Genomic DNA, 16377 nt, shown 5'->3' with positions numbered 1-16377 from the left:
TAAATACAAAATTCGCTGTCTTTTCGAGTTTATTTTAGACGTGGTTGAGCACAAAACAAAACGCGTGCAAGCTGGCCAACAGACTTTTGGCCAATTATTTGTACTTCAAAATATTTGTTGTTCATTGCTGATAAAAAAAATAAATTGATCAGCAATTGGCTGTATCGTCGCAATTATTTAGCAATTATATGGAAATTTGGGTGTTTAATGAAAAGACAAATTTTAGACCAAGCCTTTTGCTGGTCTGTTTATAACAGTTATCTTAGAGTTAAGAGCATGTTTAGCTGTGTGTGGGTGTGTGTGTGTGGTGTGTGTGTGGTGTGTTCATGGAAATGTTTTTATCTAATCGCTGGCATCATCCTCATCATCATTACTTTCGTTGGTCTCCTCCTCCGTGGCCTCCGCTTCGCTTTCGCTTTGTTTGGCCTTCTTGTTGGACGTTGGCTCAACTGTTTTGCTCTTCTTTTTGGCTGGCTCACTGTTAGTCTTATTGGCCTCCTCGGAGCTGGTGGAATCATCTTCGGATATGTATTCCTTGCTCTTAAAACCACTGCCCGAGGTATTTGCCTTTTTCGTGGGTGAGGGCTCCGAGGTGCGTTTCTTAACCGGTTTGCTGCTGGGGCTCTCCTCATCGTCGCTGCCGGCGCCGGCGCCTGGTTTGTAATTGCGCATCTCATCCTGGTAGCGTTGCCTGTCCTTGGCAGCTATCTCCTCCCACTTGGATTTATCCTTAAGCTCCTTCCACATCTCACCGCCCTTCTTAGCTATTTCTGTCACCTTAATGCCCGGATTATCGCGCTTAATTTGCTCACGCGTATCGTTTAGCCACAACATAAAAGCTGTTGTGGCACGCTTCGGCTTGTTGCTATCCTTCTTCTTGGTGTTCTTTTTCTAAAGGGCACAAGAATTAGTTAGACTTAAGTTAAATACGATTTAAAAATTTGCTTACTGTACGCTCCTTTTCCTTGTGTTTCTTCTCCTTCTTTTCGTGCTTCTTCTCCTTGTGCTTCTTTTTGGACGTTGCATCGCTGTCGCCTCCGCCACCACCTCCACTAGCATCGCTATCTTCATCTGAGTCGCTCTGCACGTTGCTATCGTACTCCTCGGCCACATCGGATTCGTTTTCATTGGGCTTAAAGTCCTCATCGGTGGACTCCTCGTCGGAATCGTCACCGTCATCGTCATCCTCCTCCTTCTCACGCGCCTCCGCCTTGAGTCGTGCCAGATAGGCGTCCGGCTCGTTTTCATTGTCTGAGTCACCAAAGTCGACATCCTTGTAGCCGGTCTTGTCCTTGCCCATGTTGCTCACATGCAACTTCTTCTGTGTGATAAAGTCAAACAGCTTGGCGTACTCCTCCTTCTCGATGGACGAGAAAATGTGCACAGTGCCATTCTTAAGCGTCACCTCAAAATCAAAGGAGCGCGTTGAGCCGCCGCTGCGGGCAAAGTTCACTGAACTGATCTCTTCGAAGCGTATGTGCAGTGGTGGCTTGTGAATGTAGATAAACCCGCGCTCCAGCGGATACAAATAGCCGGCGGCTGCCTTAAACGAACAACCAACTGCAGCTGTGCCAGAATGGCCAATAAAATTGCCCGGGCCTGTTATCTTGCGTCCAATCAAAACCTTCATCACCTTGCCCATGACCTCATAAACGGGCCCAGACAGCTCCTTCTCCAGCTTGCCCTCATACTTGTCGCGCAACTCCGCCTCGCTGAATGGCAGCTCAATGGTGGTCTCCTCATCGGGGGCAAACAACAGCACTAGGTAGTGATACCGCGTCTGACCCTGCTTTATGGGCGGATCCAGCGAGAGCACAAAAAACATTTGACGGCTATCCTTATGCGGGAGCATGAACAAGCGCAACACCGAGTCCATGGGTATTTTGTAGTCGAATGTCTTGCCGTGCAGTTGGAAAAAGGTCGAGAAGATTTTGATATCGTATCGACCACGCGGCGTCAGAATGTGTATTTCGCGGAATATAGCAATGGACTCGCCAGATGCCGATATGACCGACGCCTTGTTCATAACGTTCTGATGGAATTTTTCGACTGGATCCTCATCCGCCGACTCGACAGCTGGTATATGAAAGCGCATTTCCAGCAAGCCCACGGGCGCATCATCGTTCTGATGGAACTCCAGGGTCACCTCGTTCTTGCCCGTAACGCATTGAGAGACATGCGATAAGGGAACCTCAAAAATGGTCTTTGTATCCTTGTCGAAGCTGAGCACAGAGCCCATGAAGCGTGCTGTGCCCCAGTTCCAGCCCTTGACGCACATTTCCTTCTCCACCATTTCCTGCGAATAGGCCTCTTTGATGTACTTGCCCAGCTTTTCATGTTCGCTGTCGCGAAATCCACTAAACCGATGCAGCGCTCCGCTCTTGGTAAAGATGCGTAGACCCCAGGTACCCACGAACTTTTGGGAATTGATGAGATCAATATCCTCGGCGGCAATCTGCTCCACCTTGCCCGTCTTGTTGTTCTTGAAGATTATGTTCTGTTCGGTGAGCTTCAGGCGTCCAGACGACTAAGGCCAATAAATCCATTAATTAATATTGCATTAGGTAGCAAAGGAGTTGACAGGGGAAGGGAAAACAGATGTCAGACAAATGTTGCTGGCAATTTGTGAATCAGACTCACCAAAACGCCGCGCACTTCGGCGTTTATGTCATTGTACTCCAAAGCGTCCACCATTTTCAATGTGCCCTGCACTAAATAATAAACCAATAAACTGTCAATTACACCACTCTGCGTAATTTATAAAACTAAAAAGACGCAAAAAATTCTACACGAGAGAAACGCCAAGAGCCGACTGCGCGCCTAATTTTAGGTTAGATGCTAGAGCGGAGATTTCTTTCATAGAGTTGCTACTTGTCACGAGTATTTTAATGTATCGGCTTACAGCTGTAAATGGAAAATCGAAAACAAATATATGTGTGTGTCCATATTTCTTTATCCATTATGTTCAATGTACTTGAAAAAATTTCTTTTTGATGTCATTCTTAATTTTGAAAAGCTTTTAATACACATATAAATATTGTACTCCCCTTCGTATAGTAAATAAACATGCTGTATAGTCCTTATAATAGTCTAATTTACAATTCGAATTGACCTAATATCAACATAAAGTAATTGTGCATTTTCATTTAATTTATAATTACTACCGCAGCAGTCATTATTAGTCTCAATTGAAAAACCAGTCGCAGTATTACAAATATCGATATGTATTCAAGTATCGATATATCGATAGCTGAGAATAGCTAAACAAAATCCCAACCTTAGCGCGAGTAAAAACAATAAACACGAATTAAATTTTCTAAGCCGCGTAGAGATAATCTATCCGTAGAATGCAGCGCGGAAAGATTTCGTTTGGCAAAATACAGCTGAATGTTGGCAAGACGCCTGCTGAGTCCAATGAACCTGCCCAAGATGCCGGTGGCTTCAAGAAAATGGACAAGCAACAGATGATACGTCAAATTGAGGATGTAGCTGAGGACCTGGAAAGCCAACACCTTAAAGATGTGATGGGTATAAGCGGGTTTGGCCGCAAGGCCGCCAAGGTTTTTGACATCAGTGAGCAGATCGCTAAGGCGCGCACGTTTGCTCCACCTGTCCAGGAACAAGAGGCGCAGGAGGAAGACGAGGATGTTATAGGCCCTTTGCCGCCAGCTGCGGACACGGGAAACCAGCAGCAGCCTGATCCAAGCACCAAGAAGGAAACCAACGACAAAGAGGACCAGGAAGATGATGAAGATGAAAACGAGGATGATTCCGATGAGGATGAGGAAACATTATCTCGCCGTATACCCTACACGCACGAAGTGCAAATGCAGCACGGATCACGGGCAGTCTTAGCCCTTGCTGGAGATCCATCCGGCGCTCGAATTGTGTCGGGCTCCATAGATTACGATATGTGCTTTTGGGACTTTGCCGGCATGGACTCAGCTATGCGCAGCTTTCGTCAGTTGCAGCCGTGTGAAAATCATCCCATACGCGGCCTTCAATATTCCGTTACAGGCGACATGATCCTGGTTATCTCGGGCAACGCCCAGGCCAAGGTGCTGGATCGAGACGGCTTCGAGAAACTGGAATGCTGCAAGGGGGATCAATACATAAGCGATATGACGCGTACCAAGGGCCACGTTGCGCAACTCACATCTGGCTGCTGGCATCCATTTAACAGGGAACAATTCCTGACCGCAGCGCTAGACGGCACACTGCGCATCTGGCAGGGACTACGAGCCAAGGAGCAGCTGCAGGTGATCAAGACACGAGCTCAGGGCGGCCTGAGAACCAATGCCTCCGCCTGTAACTACAATCGGGATGCGACACTAATTGCCGCCGGCTGCGTGGATGGCTCCATACAGACATGGGATACGCGAAAGATGTTTGTGAATACCACACACTGCGTGCGAACGGCACACCAAAAGGGTTCGGAGATTACATCCATTGTGTTCTCATACATGGGCCAGCAGCTAGCCACGCGCTCTAATGACGAGACCATGAAGCTCTGGGACCTAAGGAATTTCAAGGACCCGCTGCACACATGGTCGAATCTTTATTCACGTTACGACACAACCGACTGCTGCTTTAGCCCGGATGATCGCATGCTGGTCACCGGCGAGTCGCTGCCCAAGGGCCAAAAAGAGGCCCATCTTTATTTTTACAGCACGCAAAGCTTCGAGCAGGTGCAGCGCATACCCGTAGCTGAGTCGCATGTCATCAAGACGTTGTGGCATCCGAAGTTGAACCAACTTTTTGTCAGCTGCGGCAATGGGATCATTAAATGCTTCTACGATGAACAGCGCAGCATACGCGGCGCCAAGCTGTGCGTGGTGAAGATCCATCGCAAGAGGCAACAGATGGAAATGGTGGGCGTATCCCAGATCATAACTCCACATGCTCTGCCACTGTTCCGGCAGGAGAAGACGCGTTCTTCGCGCAAAAGGATGGAAAAAGCACGCATGGATCCGGTCAAGTCCAAGCGACCGGATCTGCCAATTACCAGCGGCCAGGGCGGACGCGTTGCCAGCTCTGGCGGCACTCTCTCCTCCTATGTCATACGTAATCTTGGCCTGAGCAAACGCGTCGACGATGATCAAGATCCACGAGAGGCCATACTTAAGTATGCCAAAGATGCGGCTGAGAATCCATATTGGATTGCGCCCGCCTACAAGCAAACTCAGCCGAAGGCCATATTCTCCGAGAAGCTACCCGCCTCCGATACAGCACCGGCGGCCAAGAAGCCCAAAACGGACACAGATGGAACATAGTTTAATTAATATTTTTTAAGTTCAAACCTAATAAAAGAAGAATGTAGCTACTATTCTTAACTCTCTGTCAAAAATCTTACTTGTGCTCTTGTGCTCTTCTTGCAACCTTACTTGATGATTATGAAGTCAGCTTTAAAAATACTTGAAGCTAACCTTAGACCAATAATGTCTTTTTATGAACTCAATAAAAATTAGCTTACAGCTAGAGATGGGAATGAACCGTGCTTTTCCCCGTGACACGACTTTTTCATTATCTGTGAGGTTGTGTTCCAATATTTCTACTTTCTTTTCATGCAATATTGCGCTGAAAACTATGCAACATTTTATGACAAACATTTAACTTGTATCTATTTCAAGATTCTTAATTACTTATGTGATCAGAAATGAAGAAATTAAGCAGAAATGGTTAGTATAAGAGCGTAAAAAAATGCTCTATAGAAAAATTTATAAAAGTACAGCTTAATTGTTTAGCTTAAAGAAGTCAATGTATTTTGTAGCTCAATTGGCTTCTGCTCCATTTCGTTCGTTTTCCCTGCGAAAAGTACATTCTAGCTACAATAAAGTCAGATATAGATATGTTATTAGATGCAGCTTTTGACTAAAACCTGGTTCTTATTATTTACCTAAATCAGTCGGTAAAAAAAGTTACAGAATAGAAGTGAAACAGATATTAAATTCAAAAAATGTTATGAAATAAATGAAAATTAAACTGCAAAGCCAAATTTGTAATCAGCCAACATGATTAATAAATATCAAAGAGATTTAATAAGTAATCCTCGTAAAAATGCAAACTATTTTTTTTTCTATTCACTCAGTTTAAACTTTTATTAAACATACATATTACATGAGTTCTTGAATTTATTGGTTGATTTAAATTTTGTTTATTTATTTATGCGATTCCATTTGTTTTTTACTTGTGTAGTATGTAGTACATTTGTATGTGTTGCATGTATTTCATTTAATGGGATGCGCTTCGTGTATAATACTTGTACATTTATGCATGTATGTGTGTATATATAGGTATATAGAGCCATTGGTTAAATTGTGGCTCATCATCAACATAAGTTAAGTGCACGTGTGCATAATTATTTGAAATTATGCAATAATTTGTTTATAAATAGCCCAAAGATTCATAAATGTGCTGTACATAAGAGCTAGGCATAATAATAATTTGAAAAAGTCCTTGAAACATATCCATTGAATATTATTAACAATATCTAATACAAGTTGAATCCGTTAACGATAAGTAATTAATATAGTTTTTTGCTTAGTTATGTATAGGTATGTGTATATATGTATATAGAGTAATTGTTTACATATTAATATCAAGTAAATAGAACCAGCCCGGTTAAATCAAAATTTATATCTTAGGTACATTCCTGCATATTTAACTAGACACCATTTTCGTATTTGCTTCTCTCTTTTTTTTTCATTTTATTTTTCATTAGACATGTATTTCAAAATAGCCATTTATAGTCGTATACATACAAATATGTATAGTATACACATACGCTATGTACTTTTACATAAGTACTAAAGAGCATCTGTTAAATTAACATATTCAACAGTTGATTGTAATGAGGCGGATTTTCATAATATCATTCGTTACAGCATTTGTTTCCTCTCTAGATTTTCTATATTTATTTAAGTTCTTTTCTCATTTTTTATAGTTTTTTTTTTTTTAGCTCAAATATATTATTCAATCCAACAACATACGTATTTATATTGTAGCATAACATCTTTGCTTGTAGAATTCGCTTTTATGTTAACCTGAGAAATTAATTCAATGTTAACGAGAAACTAACAGGATTTCAAATTATTTTATTAAAATCTCAATAAATATTAAAAAAAATAATATAAATCCTTCTGAAGCTTTTAAAACTTTCTAAATAATGATAACAAATAATATACAAAATAAATAAACATCAAATTGAATCATCTGCCATGTTGTGTCTTGTAAAATCATATTACTTTTAAAGATTGACATTTTATTGATTTGGTAAATCTTTTTGTCTACGCTTGCTATCTTTTCCTTTCTATTATAGGTACTTTATGTGTAATTTCCATTTAGTTATGTTTTTCCTGTGGATGTGTGCCATTCATTTTCATTGGTTCCTCTAGGACTATGTGCTGTGGCTTTGGTGATCCTTTAAATATCTCTGCTTTCATGTGATATGATTGCGATGCAAATTATATATAAAATGCTTATGAATATTTTAGATTAGCCCAATAATTAATGTGCCAAGCAAAATTCGTTTGAATTGCTTTCCATAAAATAAACAAAATGTTGTTATTTATCTAACTTTGATCTAGATAAGCTATATAAACACTTATGCAAATAGCTGTAACTAATGGCAACGGTAAACAGTTAATAAATAAATAGTATTCACTTGTTATTAGTTTAATTAGCGCTATGAAAGCAAATGTATTGCTTTATGTATATGAACCTCCAATATAAAATATATTTATTCATCTTTTGGTTTGTGTTATTCGTTAATATGGCATATTTGTTATTTATAAGCACCAAAACCCATAATAAAGCAATGTATTTGGCAATTAATATTGCAGGCCAATGTCCAAGATATGTTTTCGGTTATATATTGTTCATTCTGTGCTGCTGTCCATGACTATGTGGTGCATGTGTGTATTTCCTTTTATACCCTATACCCATCGACAGTCAAGGGTCCTATGATTTTGTGCAGACGTATGTAACAGGCAGACCCCATAAATTATATATATTTTTGAATTATATATATATACATATATATGAACGCGTCGATCTCAGCAACTGGAGACGAACTTTGATCAATTTTATTTGAGATCATTGATAGCTGACACTGTTTTACACGATATCTATTATAATAGATATTCGGATTTATATGTATAGACGGAGCTTATACACAAATGTAATATATAGGCTCTGCTATAGAATACACAGTTCAGAATACCTGCTTTACCAAAATGTATAAAATAGCCGATATTTGAAGGTATAGCCTTTGGTATATACCCATGTTTAAAATTATTATAAAGATCGGACTGTAAGCACAGAAGTTATTGGAGAATGAATATATCATGGTGCGGGGCTAAAAGTAGAATTTACATATAATAATTTAAAAGGAAGCTCGTATATTTGCTACGGCATCTCGATGCTGGGTACAGGGTATCTTCTAGTCAGTCACTACCGACTAGAGCACTCTTACTTGTTCTATGATGTCGTTTTTGTATGCGAGGACTGTTTGTTAACTGGGGGAAGTCACATGGGTTTACTGTGCGAAAGGATTGTGTGGACTGGCACCGGGTATGTCCAGGTTGCCGCCTGTGGTCTGATAGGTGCCATACGGTCCTCCATTGGGATTCATCTCGTTCAATCGCGTGTTGGACAGAGCCCGTGGTATGGGATTGCTGGGCACGCCATGTGGAGCCAAATGAGAAGTTTCTTCGGCCACCTGTGAATCAAAGAAACAGTTAAGCATTTGCCCAAAAACTATGTTGACTATATTCAATTACATAGGCTATACCTCCTACAGATTCACTTAGGATGGTTACCCTGTATAGATATAATTTACCTGATGGGGATCTTCGGTGACGGGTATTTCCGATATGAAGCCCTGCTCCTTGCGGTAGAAGTTGATGAAGATGAACAGGCCGAGCACGAAGAGACAAGCGATACCATACCAACGGAAGGTAGCAGTAGTACCGTAGTAGGTGACAAACATGCCACCAATGATGGCACCGCAGCCGCGACCTAAGCCATGATGGATGCCCTGGAGCACGCCCTGCGACGAGGCGCGCAGATGCTTGGGCGTGTTGTGGGCAATGTAGGAGCACGAGGCGGCCCAAACGGCGGCGTGTGTGATGCCCTGCATCAGTTCGAAGGGCAACACCATCCATGGATTGGTCAGATACGAGATGTACAGAAAGCGCAATACATTGCCGATCAGGCCCAGGCAGAGCACCTTGACATGCCCAATCTGAGTGATCAGGCGAAAGCTGAAGAAGTAGGCAAAGATCTCGGACACGTGATTGATGACGGAGGCGACGCCGAAAAGCGTGGGCGTGCCGCCATAGTCTTGCAAATGCCAGAACAGAAAAGTGAAGATCAGGCCAATGCCGAAGCCCATAAACCAGGCGACAAACAGAAACGAGGCGGTCTTCAGATCCTTGAAATGTGTTAGCACTGTCACCCACTCGGGCAGCTCCTTGGCCGTCTGTGCAAACACCTTGGACTCGGCCCCAATGTGCGGCTGCGGCTGATGGCCGGCAGCACTGAAGCTGCTGACGCCGCCAGCGCAGGCACCTGAAGCGGCGCTGCCGCTACCCACTGCCAGTGATGGTAAATTGAGCTGGGCGGCTAGCTGGTTCATCGACTCCTCCTCGGCCTTTTTGTTGGGATCCACGAACTGGGCGGAAGCCTGCTGCTGGCTCTCATCGATGGGCTCGTACTTGAAGGTGATCTTTGAGGCCGAGATAATGGCGCAGGTCATCAGCACCGAGAAAATTGAAAAGCAAATATTATAGTTCTTCTCCTTGTTGCCGGCGCCGCACGGATGATTCGAGAACGAGGTGGAGTGATCCAGGGCGATGCCCACCAAAAACATTGAAATTCCCCAGCCAAGCGAGCCGAACATGCGCTGATGTCCATACTTATCCGCATCCTCGCCGAGCAGCGTTATGACCGCCGAGTCGGCCAATGTTATGGCCGGAGCACTAAAGAACTCACCAATCAGGATGACCAACAGCAGCAGAAAGAATGCCTTCTGAATGTCCTGCAATACGAACAACATAAAGTGCCACTCAGCGGGCTCCTAACATGCTCTCAACTCGAATACTTACTGGCGTGCGGTACACCATGGAGCTGAAGATGGGCGTCACATAATCCCGATGGTGCTTGTCATCGTAGTTGCTCACGAAGTTGATGTGCACCGGCGAAATGCCCGCATCGATGCGTGGCAGCAGAAGCGATCTCTTGTGTCTGCTGTGCCGCGACTCCGAATCCGACTGCTCGATGGCCTCTTCAGCCAGCATATCGTCATCGTAGTCGGCCTGCTCGTGCTCCAGCTGGCTAGTCGGCTCGTACATGGCTGAGGTGTCCCGCTTGGAGCGCGTATAGGTGAGCACAAAGTCGGTGGCATTGCGTCGCTCAATGCAGTTGACGGCCTCTGGGCGTATGAAGCTCAACGGTATGGTGAAGAGCACCCAGCAGGCGAGCGAGGCGAGCAGCAGTTTTTTGCCCTGCCGACAGCGATCCGCATAGGAGCCCCAGAATGGTGCCGAGAGGAACTCGACGAAGGGCCGCATGCCAACCAGTATGCCGCACTGGCCGGGATTCATGCCCATCTGCTTGAAATAGACGCCCATCAGCGGGAACAGCGAGCCGAACGCCGCATAGAAGAAGAAGTAAAAGCTCTTCACCGGTATCAGCTCCTGCTCCGTGCCGCCAAAGAACATTTCCAAGACTCCCGAAGCGCCGCGCACTTTGTGCGTTGAATCCTTTGCCTCCGGATATCTGCAAAGCAAACGTCATCTCCGGTTGACAGCAATAACTGCGAGCTACTTACAAGTTGGGATCCACTTCGCCGCTGGCCTCAACGTCGACACGCGGCCTGGCGCCCGGTGGTCCATAGCCAGGGGCCTGCTGCTGTCCAAAGCCGATGCCCGCTCCTCCGCCCTGATCATAGCCAGCCGTTGGCTGCTCCTCGTAGCCATAGCCCATGCTCGACTGCTGGGGCTGAACGTAGCCGGGCGTACCAAACGGATTGGCCGCTCCACCACCACCGACCGCAGCATTATAGGGATTCATTTGTAGGCGCACTCAACCCTGACAGTGTCTGTGTGCTATTATGCCCGCTTCCTGTTTCCTGACACTTCCTGCCCTGCAGCTCTTTTGTTTCAACTGTGCTTTTGTGCGTTGCTGCGCTTCACGACTACAGCATCATCCTTGTTATTTTCCTTTAGCAGCTGTTTACGAAGACAAAGGGCCAATTAGTGCCAAACGCTTTGTAAATGCTCGCCGCCTGTGTGGGGGGCGTGTAGCTGGGCGCGCCCGGCAGCAATTATGCTCGATTTAGGATCAAAGAACATTTATAAATATCGCTCATTCAACCAAGTAAATACTTCCGAATATAATACTCTGTATGCAACAAGGCTGCATATCGGCTATGAACAATTTGAACTAATAATGAACCATTAGCGGAACATTAATGAACCAGTTCTAATTACATTCCCTTCCAATGGAGCTTAATTTCTTTTGGATCCTCCGATCTCTATAAGCAAATACCTTAACTAAGTGCTGCCTTTTTTCCGCTTTTGGGCTCTGAGAAAAGCGGCATCAATTAATCGCTTACCTATCACATGTTTAGACTTTTCACCTGTTGCCAACCTAACCATGATTAACCCAAAATTGAATAAGACGAAACCCCAGCTAATGACCAGAGCACAGGATTGACAGTCACTGTCTAAGATATATCAAAGGAGGTGCATGCATGATTCCCTATCTGACAGGCAGGCTGATGATGCATTTCCTACAACTGTCCAGCTTAACATTGAAAACCCGCATTTCATAATAAATGACAAAGCGAATGACACAATAAGAAACTGATTGAGCGGGTGAGCTGTTGAATGCTGCAGGGAGAGGGCGCCAGAGGGCGCTCAGCATTGCTTGTGTGAGTTAGTTGCATTAGCTTTGAGCTTTGAGCGTCGCGTCGCGTCGCGTCGTGTTCAACTGAGCGAATGAGTGAATTTCGGTGAGTTTTGTGCCTTGCAGCTTTTTTTCTTTTTATCACACATACGCACAGTTGGCACGTTCTAAATGTAGGTAAGTGGGTTTGTCTACCATGGTAGCCACATATGTATGCGTGCTTGTGTATGTGTGTGTATACACGTATGCATGTATATAGAGCAGACTTGTGTTGTTTTTTTTTATTCTTTCAAATAAAATATCTGCTTAAATTTTAAGGGAGCATGTGCAAAGTCGATTTAAAAAAAGTTAATGCAAAAATGTATATGATTTCACAACTGTTTTGGCCTAAACATATGTTGGAACCTGAATGTATATACTACTATATATATATAGTAGAAATAATAAAATACGTGGAAGAAAAAAGTAGTCCTTGAATTACACAACAATTTTAATGACAAGCACTTTTAATAAATAATCCACTTGGCAGAGCTGCTCTGTATAGTCCTAAGCATGCATATATATGTGCATGTGTATGTGTATGTGTGTGTATATACATATGTGGTCTATATACACGGATAACTTGTGCACCATTTTGAAGGCCAACATTTGAAAGACATCAACGAAAACTTGTACAGCACAAAGCACATCCACCCAAAAGTATATCAGATTTTCTATAAGGATTGCTTGACGTTGGTTTTCTAGAACTGTTTACACACCAATATTGTTAGCACATTTATTTGGAATTTTCACGGCAATAGCTGAAGGCAAGTGTTACGTGCGTAATCGATAAGCAAAGTTTTTCCACAGACAAGTCGCGTCTTGCCTCTATACGCGCATTTGACAATTTATCCAGCGCACACAATTTTTCAAGAGCCAAAAAACGCTCAAGAACGAGGAAAAGCGGAAAACGGAAAAGCTCGCTCAAGCGCGCTTCATGTGCTAAACTTAATGAGATTTGACACCGCCAACAGACCACATAACAAGAGAGGGCCCGCCACCCAAGAGAGAATTCAAAAGCTGACAGCTTGGCGCCAATCATTTCTGGTACTTAAATCATATTAAAGCTTCATTTGACGCCTTTCCAACTTGTACGAAAAACAAGTCGGAAAGCAAGTCAATTTTAACTTGATTTAATTATTTTACACCGGAATACGTCAATTACAATTAATAAATGAAGCTGTTATTAGAAAACTAGAGTATAGCTTTAAGTATAAGCAGCTAGATGATTCTTAATGTAAGATTCGCCCAAGAGAGAAATCGAAAGCTGACAGCTTGACGCCATATTAGAGGCTTTATATGACGACTTTTCAAATTGTTTTTAAAAAAATATGAAAATCAAGTCATAGTTAAGTTAAAATAAATTATAAATAAATTGAAAAGTATAGTATTAATTATTATATATATGATTTTAGAAAAAATGTTCATAAAACCAAATGCAACTTTATATATATTGTAATTATTCCAAGCCTGGACAGGCCAAACTTTTAGCGAAGCCAAAAATATGCGTGTAAATTGTTTATATTTTTAGCTCAGCAAAAAAAAAAGCACAAAAATTATCTCGTTTGTCATTCTGAAATAGATGCCGAGCTAACAATTGATAAGAGTCACTTAAGAATATACGTAATATAATATACTCTACTCACAAACCGCATGTAAATCTTTTGCTACGCAATTTGTCATTTATTCGATTTCTTGAAAAACCAGAAATTCCCCACAAAAAATGTTTGTTTGATGGCATCGCAAATTAAGATTTATTTGATGTTTTCTTCTACGTCACGAGCTGGTTTTTGTGGCAAAACGACTTGTGCTGATAAAGCTGTATACCCTATACGTATGAATATACCCTATATGTTTAATCTGTGGGCTTGTACGATAGAAGAAACGTTAACAATTATTTAAATCTATAACAATTATTAATATATACAATCATTTTACTTTAAATTATACAGACTCACTTGCTGCGAAGATAATTAGCTCAGTGTAAGCTTTAAGTTGCGAGTTTTGCTTCGCTCTCTCTCTTGCTGCTCTCGCTCTCCTTTTCTCTTTGCATTCGACTCACAGTCTGTGACTGCTCCTGCGCAAAAAATTCAATTAGTTTTTGCCAAGAACTCGACTCAAATCGAGCGGCATTTTACTCAACGCTCTCTTGTGGTCATTCAAGTTTTTGGGTCTAGCTCTTTGTCTCTCTGCAATTATTTTGAGGGGAGTGAAGAGTGGAGTTTAAAGAGCTTCTTCAACTGTGTGATGTAAATGTGTATGTGTGTATGTTCATGTTAAGATATAAGCTGGGATAGCTGTGTATATCGTGGTATGTAGGTAAGTCATGGAATTGATCGGACGAACATTTTATTGCAGGCAACAAATGTTTGTTAAACTTTTACAAAAGCAAGTTTGAAAGGCTTTTTTTGAGTGCAGATTGAAAGAAACTTCTAGTAAATCCCCTAAAAAGAGCCGCAGGTCTTATACATATGTTCCAATCGAGTCTCCTTCCGTCCAGCTGCAGCTTAAAGCTTAAAAAACCACCGCACAGTGAGCGCAACAAGTGGAGGCAAGCAATCAATTTGTTTGGCTCAAGCCACGCGCGGGGATTTACTTGAGAGTCTGCTGATAAGACAGACAAGACAACAGAGAGCGATGTCAGCGCGGGTGAATCACAATCAGCTAGCCTCGCATAGTGTTTATAAGCGCCAGCTGTGCCCACAGCCATCATCAGTAATCAGGAATAATCCCTCAAGGCAACATGCAAAGCAGCAGCATTTTCATCCTGGCAGTTGTTGCCATTGGTGCCTGCGTCGAGGCCATGCCTCAGCGCTTCCAGACGCTACCCTATTATCCAAGACCAACACCGCAACCGCGTCCCATTCGAGTGCGCCGGCAGGTCCTGGGCGGTTCACTGACATCTAATCCGGCAGGTGGCTCTGACGCTCGCCTGGCGCTCAGCAAAGGCATTGGCACTCCCGATCACAATGTCATTGGACAAGTGTTCGCCGCAGGCAACACACAAAAAGGACCCATTACCACTGGAGGATCGGTCGCCTACAACAAGTAAGTTAATGGAACCCTCTTTCCTAGTGAAGTGTTAACTGATGGATTTGCTTTCCCTCAGTCATGGACATGGATTTGACCTGACCAAGACCCACACCCCTGGCGTACAGGACAGCTTCCAGCAGTCGGCACATGCCAATCTTTTCAACAATGGCAAGCACAACCTGGACGCCAAGGTGTTTGCCTCTCAGAACAAGCTAGCCAACGGCTTTGAGTTCCAGCGGAATGGCGCTGGCCTGGATTACTCGCACATCAATGGGCACGGCGCCAGCTTGACGCACAGCAACATTCCCGGCATTGGCAAGCAATTGGGTCTGGATGGACGGGCCAACTTGTGGTCATCCCAGGATCGTAATACTCGCCTAGATCTGACCGGTACTGCCTCCAAGTGGACTAGCGGACCAATGAGCGGACAGTCCAACTTTGGCGGTGGACTGGGTCTAACCCATATCTTCGGTTAATTATGTCAATTTGCCATTTACGAATATTTAAATTATTTATTTATATTACATAATAAACGAAAAAACCATTTGAAAACTGAATTTGTCACTTATGTTTTAGGGATTATAAAAAAGTGTTGAAAGTGAATGTGGTTCCCGAAAAATTCCCAACAAGGCAATAAAAGATATAAAATTATAGGGAATTTAATATTTGGGAATTTTGAAGATTTCCCCTTGTAAGGAGACTAATTATAAAATATTTAATTATGATTTATAGATTATAAATACTTTTATATACCTAAGCATTGAAGTGTAAATTCAAATCCCAACTAATACGTGTCGTATACATAATATAGTCAAAATATATAATTTTTTACTACAGATGTAAACTGTAGCAAAAAAAAAACAAAGTCAATGACTTTTTGGGATAAGCGAGGACATTTTTTAGGGCACAAGGAATATTCAAAATTTATCTTCTAATTTCGCAGATGTTTCTATTTTCACTATGAAGAGTTTTGTCTTGGCCTCGCGATGCGATGCATCAATGTGCTCAATCATCGCATAAACTTAAGAAACTTAAAAGTATTTACATGTATTACATTAATTTCGACAAATATGATAAGTCCTTATCAAGACAAGCGTTTGATTCAAATTTCCCTACGGAGTAGACAATTAGCCAAGCACAAGCTTTAAATTAACTTTCTCTCATTCTCTCTCCCCACTCCTTCAGTCTTTTCTCTCTTTGACATGCTCCTGCGCATGAAATTCAATTACGTTTTGCCAAAAAGTCCACTCAAATTGAGTGGCATTGTACTCAACGCTCTCTTGCGGTAATTCAGGTTTTGTTTCAAACTTCTTGCTCTCTCTCTCTCTCTCTCTCTCTCTTTCCTTTTGTAGACTGCTCTTTCGATGATAGAATTATTTAGTGGACAATTGAGAG

At 42.7% G+C, this 16377-nt stretch overlaps 4 protein-coding genes across 4 annotated transcripts; 2 read left to right on the top strand and 2 right to left on the bottom strand.

The window, feature by feature from the left end:
* Positions 1-3: 3 nt before the first annotated feature.
* Positions 4-2804, bottom strand: LOC115758499 (FACT complex subunit Ssrp1). The gene is made up of 3 exons (XM_030699186.1): positions 2641-2804; positions 950-2527; positions 4-891 (listed from the first exon to the last, which is right to left on the bottom strand). The coding sequence occupies exons 1-3, from the start codon at positions 2692-2694 to the stop codon at positions 343-345; spliced, it is 2181 nt and encodes a 726-aa protein (XP_030555046.1). The 5' UTR covers positions 2695-2804; the 3' UTR covers positions 4-342.
* Positions 2805-3086: 282 nt separating this feature from the next.
* LOC115758506 (gastrulation defective protein 1 homolog) lies at positions 3087-5445 on the top strand. The gene has a single exon (XM_030699199.1). The coding sequence runs from the start codon at positions 3348-3350 to the stop codon at positions 5271-5273; it is 1926 nt and encodes a 641-aa protein (XP_030555059.1). The 5' UTR covers positions 3087-3347; the 3' UTR covers positions 5274-5445.
* A 723-nt stretch (positions 5446-6168) lies between these two features.
* Positions 6169-13238, bottom strand: LOC115761189 (major facilitator superfamily domain-containing protein 6). The gene is made up of 5 exons (XM_030702865.1): positions 12669-13238; positions 10832-11231; positions 10107-10779; positions 8840-10039; positions 6169-8719 (listed from the first exon to the last, which is right to left on the bottom strand). Exons 2-5 carry the CDS (start codon positions 11071-11073, stop codon positions 8537-8539), a joined length of 2298 nt encoding a protein of 765 aa, XP_030558725.1. The 5' UTR covers positions 11074-11231; positions 12669-13238; the 3' UTR covers positions 6169-8536.
* Positions 13239-14686: 1448 nt separating this feature from the next.
* LOC115763573 (attacin-B-like) lies at positions 14687-15501 on the top strand. Its single transcript, XM_030706195.1, has 2 exons — positions 14687-14997; positions 15059-15501. The coding sequence occupies exons 1-2, from the start codon at positions 14693-14695 to the stop codon at positions 15456-15458; spliced, it is 705 nt and encodes a 234-aa protein (XP_030562055.1). The 5' UTR covers positions 14687-14692; the 3' UTR covers positions 15459-15501.
* The last annotated feature ends 876 nt before the right edge of the window (positions 15502-16377 follow it).

Source organism: Drosophila novamexicana, unplaced genomic scaffold (assembly GCF_003285875.2).
Source record: "Drosophila novamexicana strain 15010-1031.04,08,12 unplaced genomic scaffold, DnovRS2.1 tig00000008-arrow-pilon, whole genome shotgun sequence".
NCBI classification, from domain to species: Eukaryota; Metazoa; Arthropoda; class Insecta; order Diptera; family Drosophilidae; genus Drosophila; species Drosophila novamexicana.
The sequence above is the reverse complement of the archived record's forward strand: the minus strand, read 5'-3'. Positions and strand labels throughout refer to the sequence as shown.